This window comes from Xiphophorus couchianus, chromosome 23 (assembly GCF_001444195.1).
Source record: "Xiphophorus couchianus chromosome 23, X_couchianus-1.0, whole genome shotgun sequence".
Classification (NCBI taxonomy): Eukaryota; Metazoa; Chordata; class Actinopteri; order Cyprinodontiformes; family Poeciliidae; genus Xiphophorus; species Xiphophorus couchianus.
In genome coordinates this window covers 14,638,269-14,659,250 of record NC_040250.1, presented here as the reverse complement: position 1 = coordinate 14,659,250, position 20,982 = coordinate 14,638,269, and the positions used below count along the sequence as shown (strand labels likewise).

General features: G+C 35.4%; 1 protein-coding gene across 4 annotated transcripts in view; it reads right to left on the bottom strand.

Moving 5' to 3' along the window:
• pcdh11 (protocadherin 11) overlaps positions 1-20,982 on the bottom strand; it is a 167,784-nt gene that overhangs the window by 72,890 nt on the left and 73,912 nt on the right. For 2 of the 4 annotated variants that reach the window (XM_028009165.1, XM_028009166.1), the window contains exon 5: positions 20,017-20,115. The exons of the other annotated variants lie outside the window; for them this stretch is intronic. In XM_028009165.1, the coding sequence (XP_027864966.1) occupies positions 20,017-20,115 (99 nt within the window). The remainder of the gene's footprint in view (positions 1-20,016; positions 20,116-20,982) is intronic. 4 annotated transcript variants of the gene reach the window in all.

Sequence of the window (20,982 nt, the reverse complement as noted above, 5' to 3'; positions counted from 1 at the left end):
CTCGCTTTCCAAGTGCTAGTAAGAAAGGTATGCGTCTTTAGCAAAAATGTTTTAAGAAATCTAACCACAATCTAATTACCAAGTAGTAGATAGCGCTGGTGTTTTTGTTTAAGGGTGAGTGGGACGAAGAACAGAGGCAATACAGCAATAAAATTGCTTTTCTAGTTAGTCAATGATATAAGACCATAGGGATTGCATTTTTGGCTCCCTGTCTCTGTTGTGTCAAAATTCATCTGCTAATAATTGATAGTAACTTAGAAGTCCGTGCTATCCATAGGTAGACATGCATTGAATAAACAGCACGGAACAACTTATATTGCTCCAAGGTATATTTCAGAGTCAGGTCAATGAATCCTTTTTTTTGACTAGCTCTGCTTCTTGTGTTTCCACCAGTACTGACCTTGTATGAGGCAAAAAAAACTGAACAAACTTAAGCATGTTCCATAAAGTTTTATAAGAAACACTGTTACCTTTTCAGTTATCTGCGGAAAAACCTCATGAAGAGACAATATATGTCCACATCTCCCTGACCTACCCAGAATACCAAAAAATATTAAGTTTAGATATTTTTAAATGTATAGGTTCATGCATGTACTGTCTAAAAAAAACCACTGGCAGGTGGAAGAAGTCTGCTGTCACAAGAATAAGTAGCATGCAACGTTATGCTCTATAGCATGCTGTATAAGAGAATTTGAGTGAACAGCACTCTGCTGCCTAGATGTCCTAAAATTGCATAGCTTTGGCATGTTGAGGTATGTGAAATGCTATAAATACACACCCTTTGCTCAACATATTTTGTGGTATTTCGTAATACTTATAAATAATAGACATAAAATATTGTCCTGTAAATATTTTTTCCTAAGTCTAATTATTTGCTGAGTCAATGTATTGGCCCACAAAAATAACACATCAATGGACCAAAATCAAATGGCTACATCTGAAGCAGTTTCTCAAAATAAACCATTCCAATAAACTACTGGAGGTAAAACTTTTGTCATCAACATTATCGTTTTAGACAAATATGTTTCTTACTAGGAAGTTAGTACCAACAAATGCAATATTTATTATGAGAGCAATAAAGGCATAAAAACTGTCAAACCTCCACATACTGAGATTATTAATCAAAATCATTAGTTTAGGTTTCAGACTGATCAAAATCTGTTCAACTGATTCTGCATACTTCAATGTTTTTTTGTATTTTTTTGTAGACTAGTTTGAGGACCTCAGATCTATTGTCTAGTTGTTTCTTCAAGATAAATCCCACTTTTTTTATACAGACCCTACACAAGACACAAGTAAAGGCAAAACATTCTTTGTATCACTTCTAAAAACAAATATAGGCGTGTATCCAATTACTACATTAAATCAAGGGAATATTCAAAAAACATTTGATAGTTATACTTGAGATTTGTCTATAACTATGTAATATGTTTGGTGTTCCCAAACTATAACTTAATTTTAAATCATCCAACACTGCAATTATTTTAAGTAAAACCACACTCTTGCAAAATAACTTTTAATATAGACCTATTATTCATTTATGGCAGAGTGCATTTCTACTGGATACATGAATTTTCCTGTTAGGAATTAATAAAATATCTTTTCGTCTGTCTAGAATCGAAAAGTGCTTCTAGAAGACAACCCTCAAATCCACTGGCTTAAAGTCTTTGAATCCTCCATTCTGCTCACCACCTGGGTTTGGACATCGTTACTTCTACTGCTCCATTTATCCTTGAGTTATATTTTGTATTCATATATGTATTTACTTGTAGCATAAAGACAAGGTTGCACAAGGACAGACATGTTCGAGAAATGTTCAGACTTGAAATTGGTAATAAAAAATACTAAACAGGTAAGTTTCAACACATATTTCACTATGCTAAACAGAAAGAGTGGCTGGAACACTATCACTCCATACTCTTATCAATGTTGTAAGAAGAACAAATAACTATTCTTAACCAGCCAATATTTTTACTGCAAAATTAATTACTTTTTCAATGTTTGTTACTTTTTTGCATATTAAACACCAGCATGTGCCAAGTCCACCTGAGAAATTCTCATTTGCATCATTTGACAGGCTTTTTACGACACAATTTTTTACTAGAAACTACCATCAGTTATTTCCTATCTAATGTTTTATTCAACACCAGTGACATGTATTTCATCTAAGAGACTTTGCCAACCAATTAAATATATGATAACGTACATGAGGGATCTGAAAAGCTGACCTATGGTCGCTTCCTATTTAGTTGGCATTCAAAGTAGTAGTTGTACATCTGATTGTTTGAGACTATAAAGTGTAAATCTCCTTTTTCTCCCTTAGCTTTGGTTGGTCAGTGACCTTCTCGCTGTCTCTTTCTGTGTTGTATTTCTCTGAAATTAGTAGTTTCAAAGCACTCAATTCCAACCCAGGGAGAGAGTTATGCTTTGGATAAGTGCATTTGTTGGTGAACCACATCAAAGTACAGAGAGATGTCTTAGCGAGCAAAGGCAGTGAAGCTCCAGCCCTGCCTTTGATCACCCCAGGCACTCTGATCATTAAAATATTGGATAAATAATTGATTAAAAACACCAGGCCTTATTGTGCTCTGTTTCTCTATCCAAATGTATCACAATTTTCAGATATTCTAGCTGCTCAATGTATGAGACTGAATGTAGATGGGACTAAAATGAACATCCACTGCAACAGATACATACTGTAGCATTACTAAATGTCATAAGAAGTGTATAGAAGCGATTATTTCTGTTTCTGCAATAATATGGTGACTGAACTGACTATAGTAGCTCTAGTATGAACTGGAAGTGCAGCAACAACTCCTCTTCACCACTAAAGGTCTGAACCACAGCATGGCAGTTTGCCATAGAGGTAGAATAATCAAAAATCATAGGCAAAGGTAAAAAAAAAAAGTGCAATCCAACAGTGCGTAGGTGAGTGGGGGTAGTTAATATTACATTTACTATGGAAACTAGATATGCGGCATGTAAGACAATGATCCCACTGCTTTCATATCCAGGATATTAAAAAATATTTCAGCTTAGTATTGGATATGAGCTAATAAATCTGACTCACCCAGTATACATTTAAGTTTAAATTTAGAGCACAAAAAGAATCAAAATATGTCAAAATGCATTTCTGTTCCAACTGAGAGAATTGGGTCAGAGAGCCCTGTTATTCATCTGGAACATTCATGTGTTTAAGTATCTGAATCAGTGTATGCATATAGCAACATACTGTAATAGTTATGATGATATATTTTTATAACAATTTCTGTGTGAGGTGTTGTCTGTCAAGTCCAAACATTGTAATCATACTTCAAGCAGGAGACAAAGATTTAAAAATGTGTCAGTCACTCTGGAAAAAAAACAACAACAAAAAACGTATTTGCTTGATATAGATAAGCTACTAAGGTTAAAAGGAATGTAAAAATTTTAAATATATGCTCCCTAAGATACCTACATTTTGTCAGTTTATGAGAAAATTTATTATTTTCATCAATATTTTTTTCTTTGGCTTAAAAGTAAAACAAAAAAATAAAGAAAATCAGACTTATTTATAAAGGTCAGTTAAAAAGAACTTTACTTTGCCAAAAGTAAAGGAAATAAAATGTAACTACTTAGTAAAGCTGTTTAAGTAAAATAGCTACTGAATATGGGTTAGTTTTAAGAGGAAATAAAACAATAGTAAGAGTCTTCCTATTATGCAGGGGTAATTGGATCTACCACCTAATCTGCAAACTGCAGATTAACTCTGAGTACAAAGGTCAGCCTGGACCTTTGTACAAGACTAGTGATCATCAGACCTGAGAGATCTGGAGGAAATAGAAGACCCCCAAAAAAACGGAGAAATATGCAGGCACATGAAATTTACTCTTAACCATTAAAAAAGGTTTTTGTCATTTGTGGTACAAACAGTTTTCTATTACATTTTTCATGAGTGGGATGTGGGCACACCCCCAGTGTTGGCACTTGCTGGTATCTGATTCGAAGGTTCAGCACTGCCATAAAAAAAGGGCCGTTTTACTTTTTGCTTTTTATTTATTTTTTTTCTTTTTGATTATAGTTCAGGGTGTTATCCAAGCTATTATAGCCATATGCAGGATCGTATTCGTGAGATGAGATAAAAGTCAACAGCAAAACTTTAAGAACAAGTCTAACATTTCAACGTTAAGACAAAAAACATAAAAATAAAGCACAATTATTAGCAGATGACTCAGATTCAAAAGAAACACCATTATTCCAGTCCATTTTAGAGAACAGTTTTGGGTTTGAAAATTTGCAGGATTTTACCCAAATCTTTATTAAGTTATTACACTTTACAAGGTGAGTCCTGTCTAAGTTTAAGAAAGCTGGATTCTACATAGTCTTTGCTTTGCTGCTTCTTTCAGTTGCTTTAGTCCCATGCCACATCTGTGTTTTCCAGATGGTTGCCACGTTCTGTTACCTCGTTTCACCTAAGTACACCTGTGTTATTACAGGATTTGTGAAATGTAAGGGGCTGGTTGTAAAAAAGAAGAAAAAAAATAAATGCTTTAAAGATTTTTCATAATGTAATAACTTGTAGCTCTACTATTAAACCCTCTTGTCTCCCTGGGGTCCGTATGCTCCTAATAGTTGTAAAATAATGAGATCTGCTGCTTCTGTCTCTACAGCCTCCTACATAGCAGTTTATTTGATAGTGTAAATACCTTTGAAAGTTGACGCATGCACAAAGCATAGCAAAGATCTTATTGGCTACAGTTTCTTGACTTGCTGAATTTGTTTTGACTTTCTCCTCATGGTTCATTGGTTATTTTCACCAGAACCTCCCGTATTTCAGCTTTCCTGCTGCACAAAGTTTGCAAAAATAATAGTCAAGAAGGACTTGTTAGACTTCATTATGCCAACATGTCAATGCAGCCACAGTTTACCACCTAATTTGTTTAAAGAAGGTTGTGGAAAAACACATGGGTTGGCTGTCAAGAGATTTCCCTGCAGATGAGGAAAGATGCGTCTGAATTCTATCAATCGGAGCAAAGTGACAATTGCCAGGCGAGCCACAACACAATCAAAACAAATTCAGACATACGCATGCATAATAAAATAGTGGAAACCTTGGATGTGTGTGCCATCTGCTTATGTTGCACAGAAACAAGAAACGGTAATGTCTCGGCCAAGAAACACACAGCAGAGTTCAGGTTCTGCATCCCCTGTTCTTCTGGCAAGTGAAGCTTGTCTTAGACACAGTGATAAAACTGTTGCAAAACAAAACACCTCCTCATCAAAAGGGGCTAATAAAGTCTTCAATATACTTAAGTGTAGCCTCAGATAAATAGAATACCCATTTACCTCTGCATTGGTGTTGTTGTCCAGAGTGTATTGATGTTCCTATTGACATTCAATAAAGGAAAACCCTTTCAGCAAACCACAGAGAGCAGTGTAAATCCTGTAAACTTCTTGAGCGAGCACAAACACTAATTTTCTCCAACAGAATTACAAGATGCCGATAATGTCACTGAGTCCAGACCAGATTTGATTTACAAGTAGACACATTGTTGCCTTTTCATCAGCTTATTATTATTAAGTGGTCTGTGTATACGTTTTTCCCCTGGACAACCCTCTTTCTTGCTTCACTCTTAGTGAGGTATTGATCCTTCCAGTGAACCATCCCCTACTGATTTCATTAGGCTAGCTGCTGTTAATTACTCCACAACCTAACCTTTTGCTGTTTCAATTGGACTAACAAATTGGGTGAATTTAAAAACAAAGGGAATATAGAAGATCATAAAAGAGAAAAAGGGGAAAAAAATAAGAAAAAAGAAAAATATCATCTACCTTCACTTTACTCGTCATTATGTAGTAGACGACCACTCCAGTAATTGTTGTATAGGACTTTTCATTCATGAAGCCATACCAGACAGCTCTAGTGAGGTTGTCTAGGAGGTGGAAAATTACACCTTTTTCCCCTTCTCAAATACACAGGACCGCTCTTATGCAGATAGATCATTAAAACATATTTTATTCTTTCATGCATATTTATTTACAAGGATCAAGTGATGGCCTTAGCAAGAAACTTAAATGTTACTCAGTACTGAATCAAACTGAAACACCTTGATTTACTGACGCACCAATTTGTCTTCTTAGTGAAGGTATTAAAACAGTGTGATGTGGCACATAGCTGCAAAGTTATAATTAGACTTCATTTAATACCCTATGTCAAGAGATTACATGCGCCGAGCGCGGCGTCTGAAGGCATGCTCAAATCACAGGGGATGTAATTGATTAACCATATGAGACTGGGAAACAGATGATGAGGATGAGGCTCTAAATCCATGGTAAATCAATAAAGCCACTTCCTACACATCGAGGGATTATTGACAGAAATTACACCCAGGCCTAATTGCTCCCAGCAAACAGATACGATTATTTTTCGCCTTGGTGCGTTAATATGTGATGCCGTAAAAATTCCTCTTTTCTCAGTGCAAAGAAATCACCTGCTTTGAGGTGGGATAGCGTGTCGGCCAGGACACATTACAAACCACGCAGGCAACTTTTATGGGATCCGTCAGTCCTATCATGCGAGAGTTGCCCTTTCTTCAAGGTTGAGTATGTACTACTAGGAAAGACACACAATACAGGGTGGAAGCAATTCAGAGAACTCCCTTTGGCCAAGATAATAACTTCATCATAATTAGCTTTTGGTGCTCAGGAGTCTTGAATTGTCAGTTGCAGTGGGATCTGGGCTGATTTATTGCTTGATTTAATTACGTATCAAAATTCAATTAGACATGCTTTCAGCCAAATTCAAAGTGAGGTTTGTCAAGCTGTCCCCTGAAAATCAGGAAACAGCTTGAAGGACATCCTTCATAACACAGCAACATCTAACTCAACAATTATCACCTACCCTCAGTCACTCATGCGCTAAAAGAGGATTTAAAACTCCACACTAGTCTTACAGATTTTTTTTTTTTTGCCTTACTATTAATGTTTCACATCTCACCAGACATCAAACAGCATCAAATAGTGAAAAACAGGCACTGACTCAGTAGTGATGTGGGGTGAGTTGCTGGTACTTTACCAAGTGAAGAAACATGACAAAATCCTCTGAGGCTGACTACGACTAAGGAGGCGTCTGACTTTCTTAACCCACATCACTCACTGCCTGTTCACCCTTTTTTTGCTACAGACTGCACAGGGGGAGAAAAGGGGAACTGTTTTGAATAAGTGCCATGGAATTCTCTAAGAGCTACATTGATCTTTACCACTATGCAAATTTAGGATGTCATGGTTTCAAAGTTAAGAAGCCAAGTAAGGGAATGAATATTTCAGCCAGTGGTAAATGACTGAACCGTAGTCCTTTAGCAGTATTGTAAATATCTTCATTGACAGTTTTATTAGGTACATCAAGGGTAATATCACGCAGAACCTTTATTCAGCTCTATGTTATTTTCCTCCTTTTTTGAAGCATTATGAAAAATTGAGGAGATGTAGGGGTTTTTTTTTTCATTTAGTTTTTCATATTTTCTAGATTTTTGTATTCTGTGAACATTTCATTTCACTTCATCACTAAAGTGTTTTATTGGACTCGGATATGGGGGAGTACATGTGTCATTGGAGGAAACAAAATTTTGTGGAATCATCTTGAAATCACGACATCATCTGAATGAAGAGTCGAGCCTGGCCAACAACATTGCTGTATTTATAGAGAAAAACTTACTATAAATATGCAAAGCACAAATCAAAATGTGAGATTTTTTACTGCTTGTATTCAGGCTTCAATAATCAAAGGATATTAAGGATATATCCTTAATATCCTTTGCTTATTAAGGATAAACACTTAGTCCTTTCTAAGAAAAAGTAACACTGAACCCTAATGACCATGTTGACCCTAATTCATAGACTAAATTTTTAAATCTCAACTTATTGTTTTCTATTTTATTTATTTTTTGCTTGTTCCTTTTTGTTGTATTTCCTTTTAATTCCTGTAGAGCACTTTCTATTGCCTTGTTGCTGAAAATGTGCTATATAAATAAAATTACCTTTACCTTTATTCTTAAAGCAATTGATTATGTGAACTACTTTCTTCTGATATGTTTATACATAGGCTGGTTACTGCACTCAAGGTACACCAAGATTTTATAAAGCTATGCTTAAAACTGCAAACTTTTTCAGTCATAATATTCATGGAGCTTAATTTCCCATTAATAAAACCCCAGAGAAAGTGCAGCATGGGTGTAGTTTTCTCCTGCTCTTCCCCATCTGTTGCTGCTACCTTTCTCTCTCTTTTACAGAATAGACAAAATTAACTAATTTAAAAATTTCTAGCTGCAAAAACACCAACAAAATTTGTATAATTTAAAAAGAGTCCTATCCATCTTTCATTTTTTGCTTGTTAAGGGAACACTCTCGAAATAAATTATGTGGAAAGCCATCTTCTTTAAAAGCAATTCAATCATGTTATTTAGTTTTGCCGTCGTCTAAATACAGAAAATTGTGGTATTTTATCATACTTTTAGAAACTCATGCTGGATGATTTCTAATTATGTTTGCTGTCTCTATTAATAAATGCTAAAGTGTGTGGGAGCAGAGGAGGAGAGGATATTGTGTAAAATCTTTTTTTTTTTTTTTTAGCTTTATAATCTGTTTTAATTTTATTTAAAAAACATACCCTGCGTTTTATTGGATTCTATCATACATGTCTAAGAATGCTTGAATCTGCCATAGCTGTGATGCCTAAACACTTGGGCTCATAAAGCGTCATCATTGTTCTCAAAAATCCTCCTTGGAGACAGTAGTCTGCAGCCAAACTACTGCCTCACACCATATGCCTGTTAATGTGTCACTTTATTTTGGTGCGTATTAAAATAATTAACTTTTGTCAATTTAAAATATATTGTTAGAAGAAAACAAAAACAACCCTCAAATACCTAGTTTATCCTGATGTAGAGAAAGAATACCTTTGAATGAAGATTAGTACAATTAAAGTCAAATATTTTGAAACATCTACAGTATATATGACCGTTAGGACATGGGAAATGCAGTATCCAAAATTTAATGTATCATTTTGAGTTCTTTTATTTATTTATATTAACACGATTATTGTAACACACACAAAAAAAGTTTACCAATTCCAACTACACATTTACTTATTGTTAATTCTTACATAAGTAGAACTATTGCATTTTTATAATATATTTTATATTTTATATAATATTGCACTATTAATCAAACCGGACTGACCGTGACAAAATCAATTCTCACAAAAAGGTTCATTTGAGTTATTTGCAGATTCAGAAAGTCTGTTGTCCTGTTGGCCAAAACCAATAACAAAAGTGTGTGAATTGCAAAACAAAGCATTAATTAAAGTTAATCAGCTGTGAGTCCCCTAAGCTCCTCAAAACAGCTCAGATTTCCTCTGTAGACAAGCTGAATTCAAATACATATTTTACAACCTCCAAAAGTGCTATTTAAAGTATGGCATGCTTTCTTCATGACCTCAACTAATATATTTAGCAAGAAAACACAAAATCACTATTTTCTCAGAAATTAAGGTTTTCTTTTTGTCTGTTTTGTTTTTCTTGCAACTTGTTACTGGTTTTGCTGTGGCATGTCACAATTGGCCATCTCTTTCCATGTTAATGAACATGTGCAACATGTATAGCTTCAAAAGATTACGAAAATAGATGTGAGACGCGCAAAAGGTGAGCCAGCGATTTGTCCTGAAAGAAACGATGTGACAGGGATAAACCACTTAATTGTGTATCCTAAATAGAAATATAATATAATCCTAAATAGAAATCTATGTCAGGGAATCCCAGTGGGGAATAAATGCTGTTAGAATGGAACACCCTTTGCCGCTGTCCAATTAGCCAAGTGGGGGACCACCGAAATTCTTATTCTCAGGGTGTCAAATAATGCAGGGTCATGAAATTGTTTGAGAGGAACAAGGTGTTCTTCAGTGTCAGCATTTTGATACACCCGCCCCAGCAAGCAGGAGTATTACAGCGGTAGAGGTGGTCTTAGTCCAGGGATTTATCATGCCAAGACCGCAGGGTGAGCATCTTTCAAAACCTGTAAAGAAAAAAAAAAGTAGACTACTGTGCAAACGCCTCTGAATGATTCTGTAGGTTTTAAGACTTTAAAGGAATTCCTTTTTACATTTAAATTTAGTCTTTCCTTTCATTGTATTTTTTTTTAGGAATCTTTACTTTGATCTTTTTAAGTGGTGAGACTAGCTTAGGAGATCTTTTTAATGTTCAGGGTGATTAACACTTGACAATCTAGTGTGGATTTATTGAATTCATCTCTTGTCCTTTCATCATCACAACAGATGATAATAGTCCTACTGATATGATGCCATTGCTAAACTGAATCAGCTTAGTTGGATCATGAGCCATTTCCTTCCTCCGGCAGAGACGGAAGTTGTTGTGGGTAAATATTATGTTCATGGTAAATTTGTTATGACATGAAACATTAACATGGATGAAAGCAAAATCTTTTCCAGTCTTTGAATTATGAATTGAATAAAAAAAAACAAAATAATAATAATAATAATAATAATAATAATAAAACACTTTAACATGTCACAAATCAAAATGTTGTCCCTGTATATATTAGGAGTTTCAACAGTTTTGCACAAGCTGAACAAAGCTGATCAAAGCAAGTGTTGCCATTGTTGATAATGTTTTACATCTGGTTATAAATTAAGAAGAAGCCATTATGTAAGTGGAATAAAGATAAATACATTTTTCAATTATGTCAAACTACATGCTCAGTTAACCAGAAATGTTTGAACTGCTCAACCCCTACTTGTCCTGGCTGTGTATACAGTGAGTCACAGCAGCTTGACTCAGAGTCTGCGGAGAAAGCTGCATTAAACAGGGAGGTGCACAGAACAAAGTGATCACTAAGTGTACTATCAAGGAGGAAATATGGAAAAGAGGATGGGTAGCCCACTTGATGTGTCAAAAGATTCTGCAGCACTGTGAATTGTTCATCTGTTTGATCCGTCTCCCACTGAAATATCTGACAGTGTTCTTCATACAGACTGACAGAGGTATTGTCCATAGATTGTGATGTGCAGTGACACACTGAATCGCAAGCTCGTGTTTGAAGCAAAGAGTCTGTCTCATTGTCAGTCAGTGACAAACAAAAAGCACAATGATGATACTGATTAATGACTCCTGAAACATCCACGGGACTGATCTCCTGCAGAGAGGGAGTTGCTTCTGTCTTAAATTTAAACACACAGATGTTAGCTGTAATGTTATTCAGTGGAAGTCATCTGGGTCTCAAAATGTATTCACTGTCATTTTTCACATGTTACCACAGGCATAAAGATTTCACAAAGCTTCTGAAAAATTAACAATCCAAATGTCTGTGGCCCCATTATAAATTCCAATGAGGATGCAACACGAAGTGATAATAGTTTAATAATGACTGAAAATAACAGTTCTTGAATGCAAAGCTGACAGGTCTTATTTAGGATTAGCTTTATTTGTATGATTAATGAATTCCTGCATTAAACTGACATTTTTCTAAATTACAAGATTAAATCCACAGTTAAATATTTGCAATATTTTTGTACATGTAGACTGCATGAAGAATATGGTCTGTGGGTTTACTTTGTCTCAACAGCATATTGTTGTACACGGAACTTAAATTTTGTTGATGGGATATTAATAAAGTTTAGGTTTTAACAAAACATTTTAAAATTAATATACTTTCTAAACGTATTTGTCCATTCTCAAATGCTTTACATAAACACTGTGCACCACTTTTCAATCTTTTGAGTATTTCTAACCAAAAAAGAAGATTTGTATGTTAAACAGTGAGATTGGTTGAGAAAAAAATAAATAAATTGTGACACAAATACATTCGCTTTAATTTGCCAAAGACGGCATTGACATAGGAGTAAAAACAGCAGCATAATGACTTTCTGCAATATGGTAAACTACAACCATCTAAACGTGTGCTCATAACATGGTTAACATTAGAGCTCTCACGTAATACTGGAAACAGAGAGCTGCTGCTTTTACATTCAAAGATTACAGATACTAAATGAATTATGAATATAAGTATTCACAATATTCTTACTTAGTTTCAGGAATACTTTAATTTAATATATTTAATTATTTCTATCACCAAACTGTATCCACACTAATATTCAGTGTTCCTAATATATATAAAAGCCAACAAAGAACAAGATTTATGTAGATGATTAAAAATATCACAAACCCACACAAGCTTTCACTGTTCTAGCAGTACAAAAGTAGATTTTTAACTCCTCAAAACATTTTATCATCTACGTCTGTGAAAACTCATTTCAATCTAAGCTTACTTAATATCTAATACAAGATTTCAAAACACATTGTGTTTTACTTCTTCTCTTACAATGGTGACTTCTAATGAGGTAACGAAAACAATTTTGAATCCTGTAAATGATAAATGATCTGAACACTGGAAGACATATTCCTACTTGAAACGCACACACTGACATTAAATATGTTGAGTTTTTCTGTCTGTTTCGAAGTAGGCCTGTCCTACTAAATTGAGATTCATCATTAGAACAAAGTCCTCCTCAGTGGCAGAGTTATTTTAGCCTCTCTTCCACCGCTATGCATCAGAAATATTTTGGTACAAGGCAAATGTATGCTGCGGGATGTCTGTCCCATGTGTTCTTTTTTTGCCCAAATATCTTGCTGTTTCTCTGGCCACAGTCAAACACATTAACATATGTTCTCACCGTGCACAGCGCTGTTCTGCATTGGTAAATGCCTTATTACAGCAATACCCGCTTTGTGCTCTCCCATTGAATATCCATAAGTAGTAAAACACAACTATATCTACCCACTCAGAACAGTAGGGATGCGTCTCACGTGACAGGGGGCCTCCTTAACATTTAGTCAGAGGCCGTCTTTGTCAAATTGATATTCCTCCCACTCACAGTTATAGCAGGTGGTAATAATGACAAATAGAGGCAATACTGCAACTGCTTGGTACATACTGAGCATAATAAGGTCATCTGTTGGTTATATATTTTTTTCCTCTTGTATTTATGCCTTTTTAGCATGCACAGTCAAATTCTCTCAGTATGACTTGCATCTCTAAAGACTTTGCCTGTGTGAAATATGCAAAAGCAGAGGGCGAGAAAAATATCCTGAGCAATGCAACTTGTTCTTGCCTTGAGAGCTTACATGGTTATAATCATTTCAAAATTCAAATTTCCTGTCATCATTTCAATTTCCCCTTTTTTTTCCCCTTGCAGAAAGGTATTTCAAAGATCTGAAATGAATTTAACCAATATTCTTTGTCTTTTGCAACCAAATAAAAAGAAAAAGGTGGCTACAAGTGTTGTATATTGTGAAACTAATGAATATGTCCACTTTTCTATTTGTGGAATCAGCTTCCAAATAATTATGCAAAGACAAATACATTGATTGCCTAAAACAGTAGGGCTTTAAACAGGTGTGTCTACAGGTCTTGGAATAATGGTATTCATTCTTAATTTGGGCCAGAGACAGTCATCGGTTTTGATATGAAAACATATTCCAAAAGAATGTACATCGAACGCAAGAAAGACTTTTATTTTTGCACAAACAACTAAGAGGGGCATCTGTGTCAGCACACAGCGCTTCACTGATTTATAATGGGAGGAAGGGGGGAAAAAAAGAACGAGGATACATAATTGAAACGTGAAGGCATTGAACAAAACTTTGCTCATGAATAAAATCATTACAAGAAAGTTTCTTCCAAGACCACATCTATGAATCCTTAGTTTTTTTTTTATGATCAATGCTACATTCATAACTCAAACATTTTACACTCTAAAGCTATTTATTTACCATGTTTGATTTTTACATTTTTCTTATTGGTTATTATTTCTTCTTTTGTATCCATTTGCCTATGGATTTTTTTTCTTACTTAATTTATTAAAATGCAAAAAAAAGAAAAAAAGATTAAAACACTATAGTCTGTAAAAACTGCACACCTATTTTAAAAGAGAAGGAAACTAATCACATGCACACAAAAGTGAACCAGAATGCTGTTATTTTAGTGCATTCGTCATTATTGGCCAAGCAAAACAAAAGTAAAAACCGAATGAGGTCAAGCCAAAGTCTCTTTTTTTTCTGAACTGTGGATCATATGTGTCAGTTTATGTACTACAGAGTGCATCTTAAATTATTTTTTATCATTGTTTTCACATAAAATTCTTAAATATAAACCAAATCTGATACCAATAAACATCTAAATAAATCTAGGAAGAAAGTGATTAAAGTGGAAATTTTGAGGGTTGCATTTCTGAAACAAAAGAAAATTATACAATGTTAAATAAAAAAACAAAGTTCTATGCTTATAATGTAAGATTTAGAATTTCTGCTTATTATGGCCTAGCATTAAACAGCTATTATGCAATAACATATCTTATTATACGTTACACATTTTCATATATGGCCTATTTTGCGAAGCTCTGGAGTGTTTTTGACTCTGGAAGGAGATCTGGAGAACACAGAACAAACATCACCACTGACATCTGACATAATACTTGTTAGATTTGTTACTCATTCATATTCAACTACACACATACTGAGGAAAAAAATGACTGATTAGATGTAATCACTGTTACAGCTGAAGAAAACAAAACGAGCAATAGCAAAAAAACTGATTTTTCTTTTTCACGTTGTTAAATTTTTATATTGTTTATGGAACTTTTATTATTTCAATTGAACAGTGATACTTTCTTAATGGTTCTTACAGTAATTTTGAAATGAAAATTTGAAAATTATCAAAATAATTCTTACATACATAATTCCTACCACATCTTCAGGTTGACTAGAGGGCTTAAAAAAATGTTTTGTTTTGCCTAGTTTTCCACTGATGCAGTAGTCAAAAAAAACACAAAATCTGTGGTTCCGTGGATCGATTTCAATTTAATGCCCTGTCCCCGTCCAATAAGGGAAAATTAACCCAATCACTTCATTTAAATGCACACTGTGTCAGAGACAGAATGCTTACCGAAGGTAACAGACACAACTGTGCACAGTCTTTGATATGGCCTATTAAACAAACAAGTCAAATTCTTAGTGAATTCTGGAGATGTGTGAAGAGGCAAGGAGGCAAAACCAAGATACATCAACCCTTTTTGTTAAGCTTACCATTTAACATTTGAAAATGTTGGTAAAATGATTGAATCTACTTGAAAAAAAATTCATAGTGGCCAGTCAGTTCTGCAATTATTCTGCATGCAGTTGCCCATTACTGTTTTCCCCCACAAGAAACAATTGTGAAAAAATGTTGTAACCATGGTAAAAGCACCAAATATCTCTGTATCCTGCAGTTTTTTCTACTAAAGTAAATTATAGTAAAAACTGCATGCACACAAGCAAAGATTAAAAGCCCACAAGTAGAGTTTAGTTGAACCAGAAACATAATTGCTAAAGTAGATTTTTTTGTGAATCTGACATCAAGATTTCTTGACCTTCTTATAATTTAATGTTATTACCTAATATTAATATTAATGCCAGAAGCAAACTTACTAAAACATCTTCCTGTGCAGCTGACCTCTAGCTATCTCACTCTATGCATAACACTCATAAAACCCAAGAAGTGTACTTTAAATTTTCAAGTTAAGAATCACCACAATCAGAACCTGGCAGTCAAACAAACTCTCATGCAAAAGATATAGGATTACGAGACAAAATCCTATCATGGCTGAACTGACTTTCCTTCCACCAGCCTGTTAACATTGTATCATTTCAAGACCAAATGAATCAGCTATTAAAATACATTTTGCCTAAATAAATAGTTATGTGAAACAGGATTAAAAGCAAAACATGACTGCCGTAGTTAATATCTACAGTGTGCGACTGGGGTTTACCTCGAAGCTTTTTGGTCATTTCTAACAAGCAAAAAGCTTCATTAGTCCGGATCTGTGCTAAACTGAAAACTGTGCAGCTTTCTCAATAGTCTCATGCATACTACTTTTACAAACTGCTGTGAAACAATGGTTTTCTCTCAAAAGAGAAAAGTTTTTATTTTTTCTTAATAATAATACTTAATAATAATCCTCCAGAACTAAATCGGCAGCAAAACAGAACAACTATGCAAAATGACAAAAGTGTTATACAAGGCATTGCACTTAGGGATCTGTGTTGGTTTAACATTAACTTCTTGATTGTCACTTTTGTTATGAATAAATATAACAAAAGTCAGGACAAGTGAGGAGCAGGGACTCTAAGGTGAATTTGCTATATTTCCAGGCAGAAACAGAACAATTTGAAAGGTATAAGATGGCAGTAATAAGGTTCTTTAATTAGGCTATAGAAAAATTGTACTTTTGACATCACATCTGCCAGTGATCAATACGTTGAAATGATCGGTTCACAAGATATGTTCTCCGGGTCACACAGTTTGTTCATGCAGAACAGCAACTCTTCCAGCACAACTCGCATACTTAAAGAGTGTGATCTGTACACACTGTAATAAGGCGCCACTCCAGCCTGTTGCATGTATCTGTCTGTTTACTCCAAGCTAATGGCTAAAGTGTCAAGCAACGTAAAAAACAAATGCATACATGCCCCCGTTCTCACTATCTTTGTAGACTTGGGTACAAAAACTAAATGAACAGGGAGAAAAAGATGCATACAATAAATGAAATATAAAAAAAATATAGTATTTATAAGGTTTACTTTCTCCTTTTGCTTTTTATTTATTTTAAACTTTTATTATTTCTTGTTTTCACTTTAGTGTGATATAACATATTTAACAACCAGATATTTAGTCACATACCATTTAATTATTTTTTCTCTAGGTAGTAAAGCAGCTTTTGTGCATCATCACTCCCAAAATGCGTGCTCAGCTTGGAGCAAGAACTTGTCCGATAGCATACCAGTTTCAACATCATAAACTGAGGTAGAAAAAATGACTTTAACTGTGCAAAAAGCTAAAATGATGGCTGGACACTAGTCAGTGTTTTGAGATGATCACAGCATTTGCCAAGAGCAGAAGATTGTTGGTCCAAGCCACAAAATGAGCGAACACTGGTCCTCGGAGTCCAAATATCTGCAAAAATGTCTGTCTTGTCTCCCTCATGTCTCAAAATATAAAACTATGATGCTGTGTTAGAAGACTTTATCTCTTGAAACCACACAGAAAAAATAATTATATGCATCTAAGGGTTTGTGTGCACACTGATTTTCCTGTGTATAAACAATGTGCTTGTCAATGATGTATGCATATCAGGCAGTGTAATTACTTATTTGAAGAAATAGTGTCTGGATTTAGTATTTTGTCAGCATATTTGACAGTGAATTTGTTGATATAATCACTGCAGTGCTAGCAAATATATTCAGTGCTAGCAGTGTCCTGGACTAAGCTGTCACCCACATCTCAGGATCACAGTAGGCTAATTTCTGTTAAATATTCCATGTGGTAAAATATAACTTGTCAGGGAAATTTTGACCTTATGAGCAATAACAATAATTGTCTTGCTGGTTAACTAAGTACAGCAGTTACAAATGTTCTAAAAAAGTATACCATTCAGCTTACATCATTCATAACGCCTGCCTCTTCATCAACTTTTATTTTAAAACATATATATATATTAAATAAACACAAATGTGTGTGTTTATTAAAAACATTACTATATGAAGGAAAATGGCACCATCTTTGGTTGCTAGTGGAAACAAAATCAATAATGCACAGAAGATACAAGGTTATGATTATGGGGATTCTGAACTAATGACACACTTTTAGTTTTCCCCCAAAGATTGCTTAAATCATATCCAACTTCTTAAAACCACCTTCCTATATTGTTTCATCTTGGTTGCATGATCTATCATCCACCCATATTAATGGTATTAACTAGTATTGATCAATTTATTTCCTCTGTATCATAGTGGTAGTTTTGGAATTGATTTTAAGAGTTGTGAAGTTGTTCATTTAAGTTCAGTTTTATACACCATGTTTGGAAATGCTGTAGGCTATTTTTTGCTGACTTCAACACCAAGGTATATTCCATCCTAACAAGTCAAAAGTTATAGTCATATATTTTAAAATTGCACCTTGGGTGCCATTGCTGTAGCTTTTATGCCATCAATTTAACCAGGATCTGTACAAAAATCAGATTTTGGCCTTCTTGAAAGTATTCTGAATTCAATTCAAGTATTAGCTCCTGGACAAGCTAAGATGCTTATACATTAGCTATCCCGGCAGCTGGATGGCAATTCTGGAGCACACAAAGACTTCCCTTTAATAGGTTGGGGAGTGTGAGGAGAGCCAAAGCTATGCACTGATTTCCACATGGATATGGCCTATGGCACAGAGGTACCTGCCCTCAGCCATCTGCACTGATTTGACAAATGATTCTATATCAAAGGCTTCTGCACTGATTTGGGTGGTAATCGATTGGAAGTGAAGACTTCAAATCCCTGATTGGTTTAGCAGGATGTGGGGCCGAGATGTGGTGGCAAGTGTAAGAATTTCAAGGATAGGCAGCAAGAGAGAAATGAGTCTACAGTGCAGGAGATTTGCAAAATTTACTGTAAAGGGGATTTTCAAAGTATGGGAAAGGTTGCCCTGCAAAAGAGTGTTAAAATCTGTCAATATTTTCCAACAATTTTAAGGTTTTCTGTCATTTGACAGCAGACAAGTATTCACAGATGATAATAATATAATTTAATCATTAGCACTGGTCAAAGGAAAAGGAGTAGGTCATCGAAAAATCACAGGGATCGCTTTTCAGTCCAGTACTATCTGTGGGAAAGACACTTAACCTGAAGTTGTTCCCAACAGCATACCTCCATCTTTAATGGAAGCTCTCTTGCAGTTTGGTGACAAGATGACACAAAACTTTTTCAAAAATTCATTTGGAATAGACTGAATATAAAAAATTTAATTGGGCCATATTTATCCTTACAACATTTCAAGTGGGACCTTAAAGGTGTGTATACATCTGAAGTGTAATGCAGGCCAAGCTATAACCAGCTCCAACCTACCTATGCAGTCATGTGTACAGTGTGACATGTTGAATGTTCTGCCGATAAGCCAGCGTAGTGCAGAGGATTGTTAATGCGGTTGTGACAGGAACGCTAGGTATATATAGGCCCCACTGCCTTTATTACATGGCAGGATGACTGCACTGCATACCTTTTGCCATTTGACACAGACATGTGCTGTTTGCTAGTGACAGATGCTGCACAGTACTGGTCCCAGAGGTCACAAATGACCTTTGGATTGCCTTTTTTTTTCAGTCACAAAGCATTATTTGCTTGACGATAGCCACCAATGCAACCCCAGGCATTGCGACGGAGCCGTGGGTTGTTACTGCTTGTCTTTTGAGCTCAAATTTATCTCAGCTGACTTTTGTGCTTGTGTCTATGTGTACTTGTATGTCAGAGAGGGGGATTGATTGAATATATGTGTGTCAGTGCACTTTAATGTAAAAGCACATGAATGCTGGTCTGCAGGAAGATGCCTCAATAACTACCAACAGTTGTGATGCTTAAACTTCAGCTAAATTGCTACATGTTGATCATCTAGTTCAGAAACTTGACAGATTCACTTTTATCATGCAGAATTATTCACTAAGATGTGCAAGTTCTGTTGCCTTTTTTAGTTGCAGAATGACTACTCATGGCAGCTGGTAGGTATTTTATCCAAGACCACAAGGGTAAAGTGCTTTCAAGGAGTAGGGTGTCTGTAAAGGGTCTTACTCACTTCACTTTACAAGGCACTCTCTTTTAGTAACAAAATGAGATGCAAGATTTAAGTTAAGTTATTTCAGAAATGGCAGGAACAAGTTGCAGTGCAAGCTCATTTTGTCAGGGGGGAATGAACTCTACCCAAACCCTCTCTGCATCTGTTATCTTTTTATGTTTACAAACATGTGCATGTTTATGAATGGACCACAGAAGCTCTTTTATTTTATTAGATGCACCTCGCCAGTACTGCCTCCAGAACTGCAATAGTAAAGATTCAACAATGTCTCAGAAACATTCCTCTGAGATTTTTCGCCTTATTTACATGACAGCAGTTGCTTACATCACACAGTTGAGGCAGATTTCTTGACTGTACATCCCTGATGCAAATCTCCCGTTCCACCACATCCCAGAGGTGCTCTACTGGATTGAGATCTGGCGACTGTGGACACAATGGGAGTAGAGTGAACGCATAGTCATATTCAAGAAACCAGTTTGAAATAATCTGATCTTTATGACACATTGGATAGTCTTGCTAGGAGTAGCAGTTACAAAAAATAGGGACATTGTGGTCTTAATGGGATGGACATGGTCAGCAGTAATACTAAAGTAGCCTGTGGCATTTAAAAAATGCTCATGCTACTAAAGGGCTCAGAAAATATCCATCCCCCACATGATTACAGCACCTTAGCGTTCATGCAAGGCAGGATGGATCTATCTTTTTTATGCTGTTTACATCTGATTTAGTCTCGCTATTGCATTCCTGTGCAATTTCTCAATTTTCGCAGTGGAGGATGGTTGTTTACAGTGCAGGCAATTACCGGTAAGCTCCTTAGCATTGAACTGCCGCATTCCATACGTCACTGGCAAATGTTAGCAATTGGGTAAAATTTAAAACCTCAACACAGTCCACACCTCCAGGAAGCAATCAGGTCTCAACAGCCGAGAGCCCAGACTTTCTGTACGAAGCAAATAGCATAGGATAAGGGGCTGGTTTTTAGCAGGTGACACCAGATTAGACCTGAAAACGAGACTCATGAGATGAGTGAACACTTTCCAAATCAGTTATTGTCCAACTTTAGACAATAACTGATTGTCCAAATTGATTGTCCAAAATCGATTTGGATTAATTTTGCTTAGTTTATCTAAGCTGTAACCACACTTTGCTGTTTTAGGTGGCACGCAACATGTTCTTTTGTAGCTGAAGTTCATGTGCATCCTGGCGACATGCTGACATGTTGTGAATTTAAATATGGTGTTTGGTAAACTTTATCCAAATTAATATTGTTTATTCATTGTCTTCTCCCTG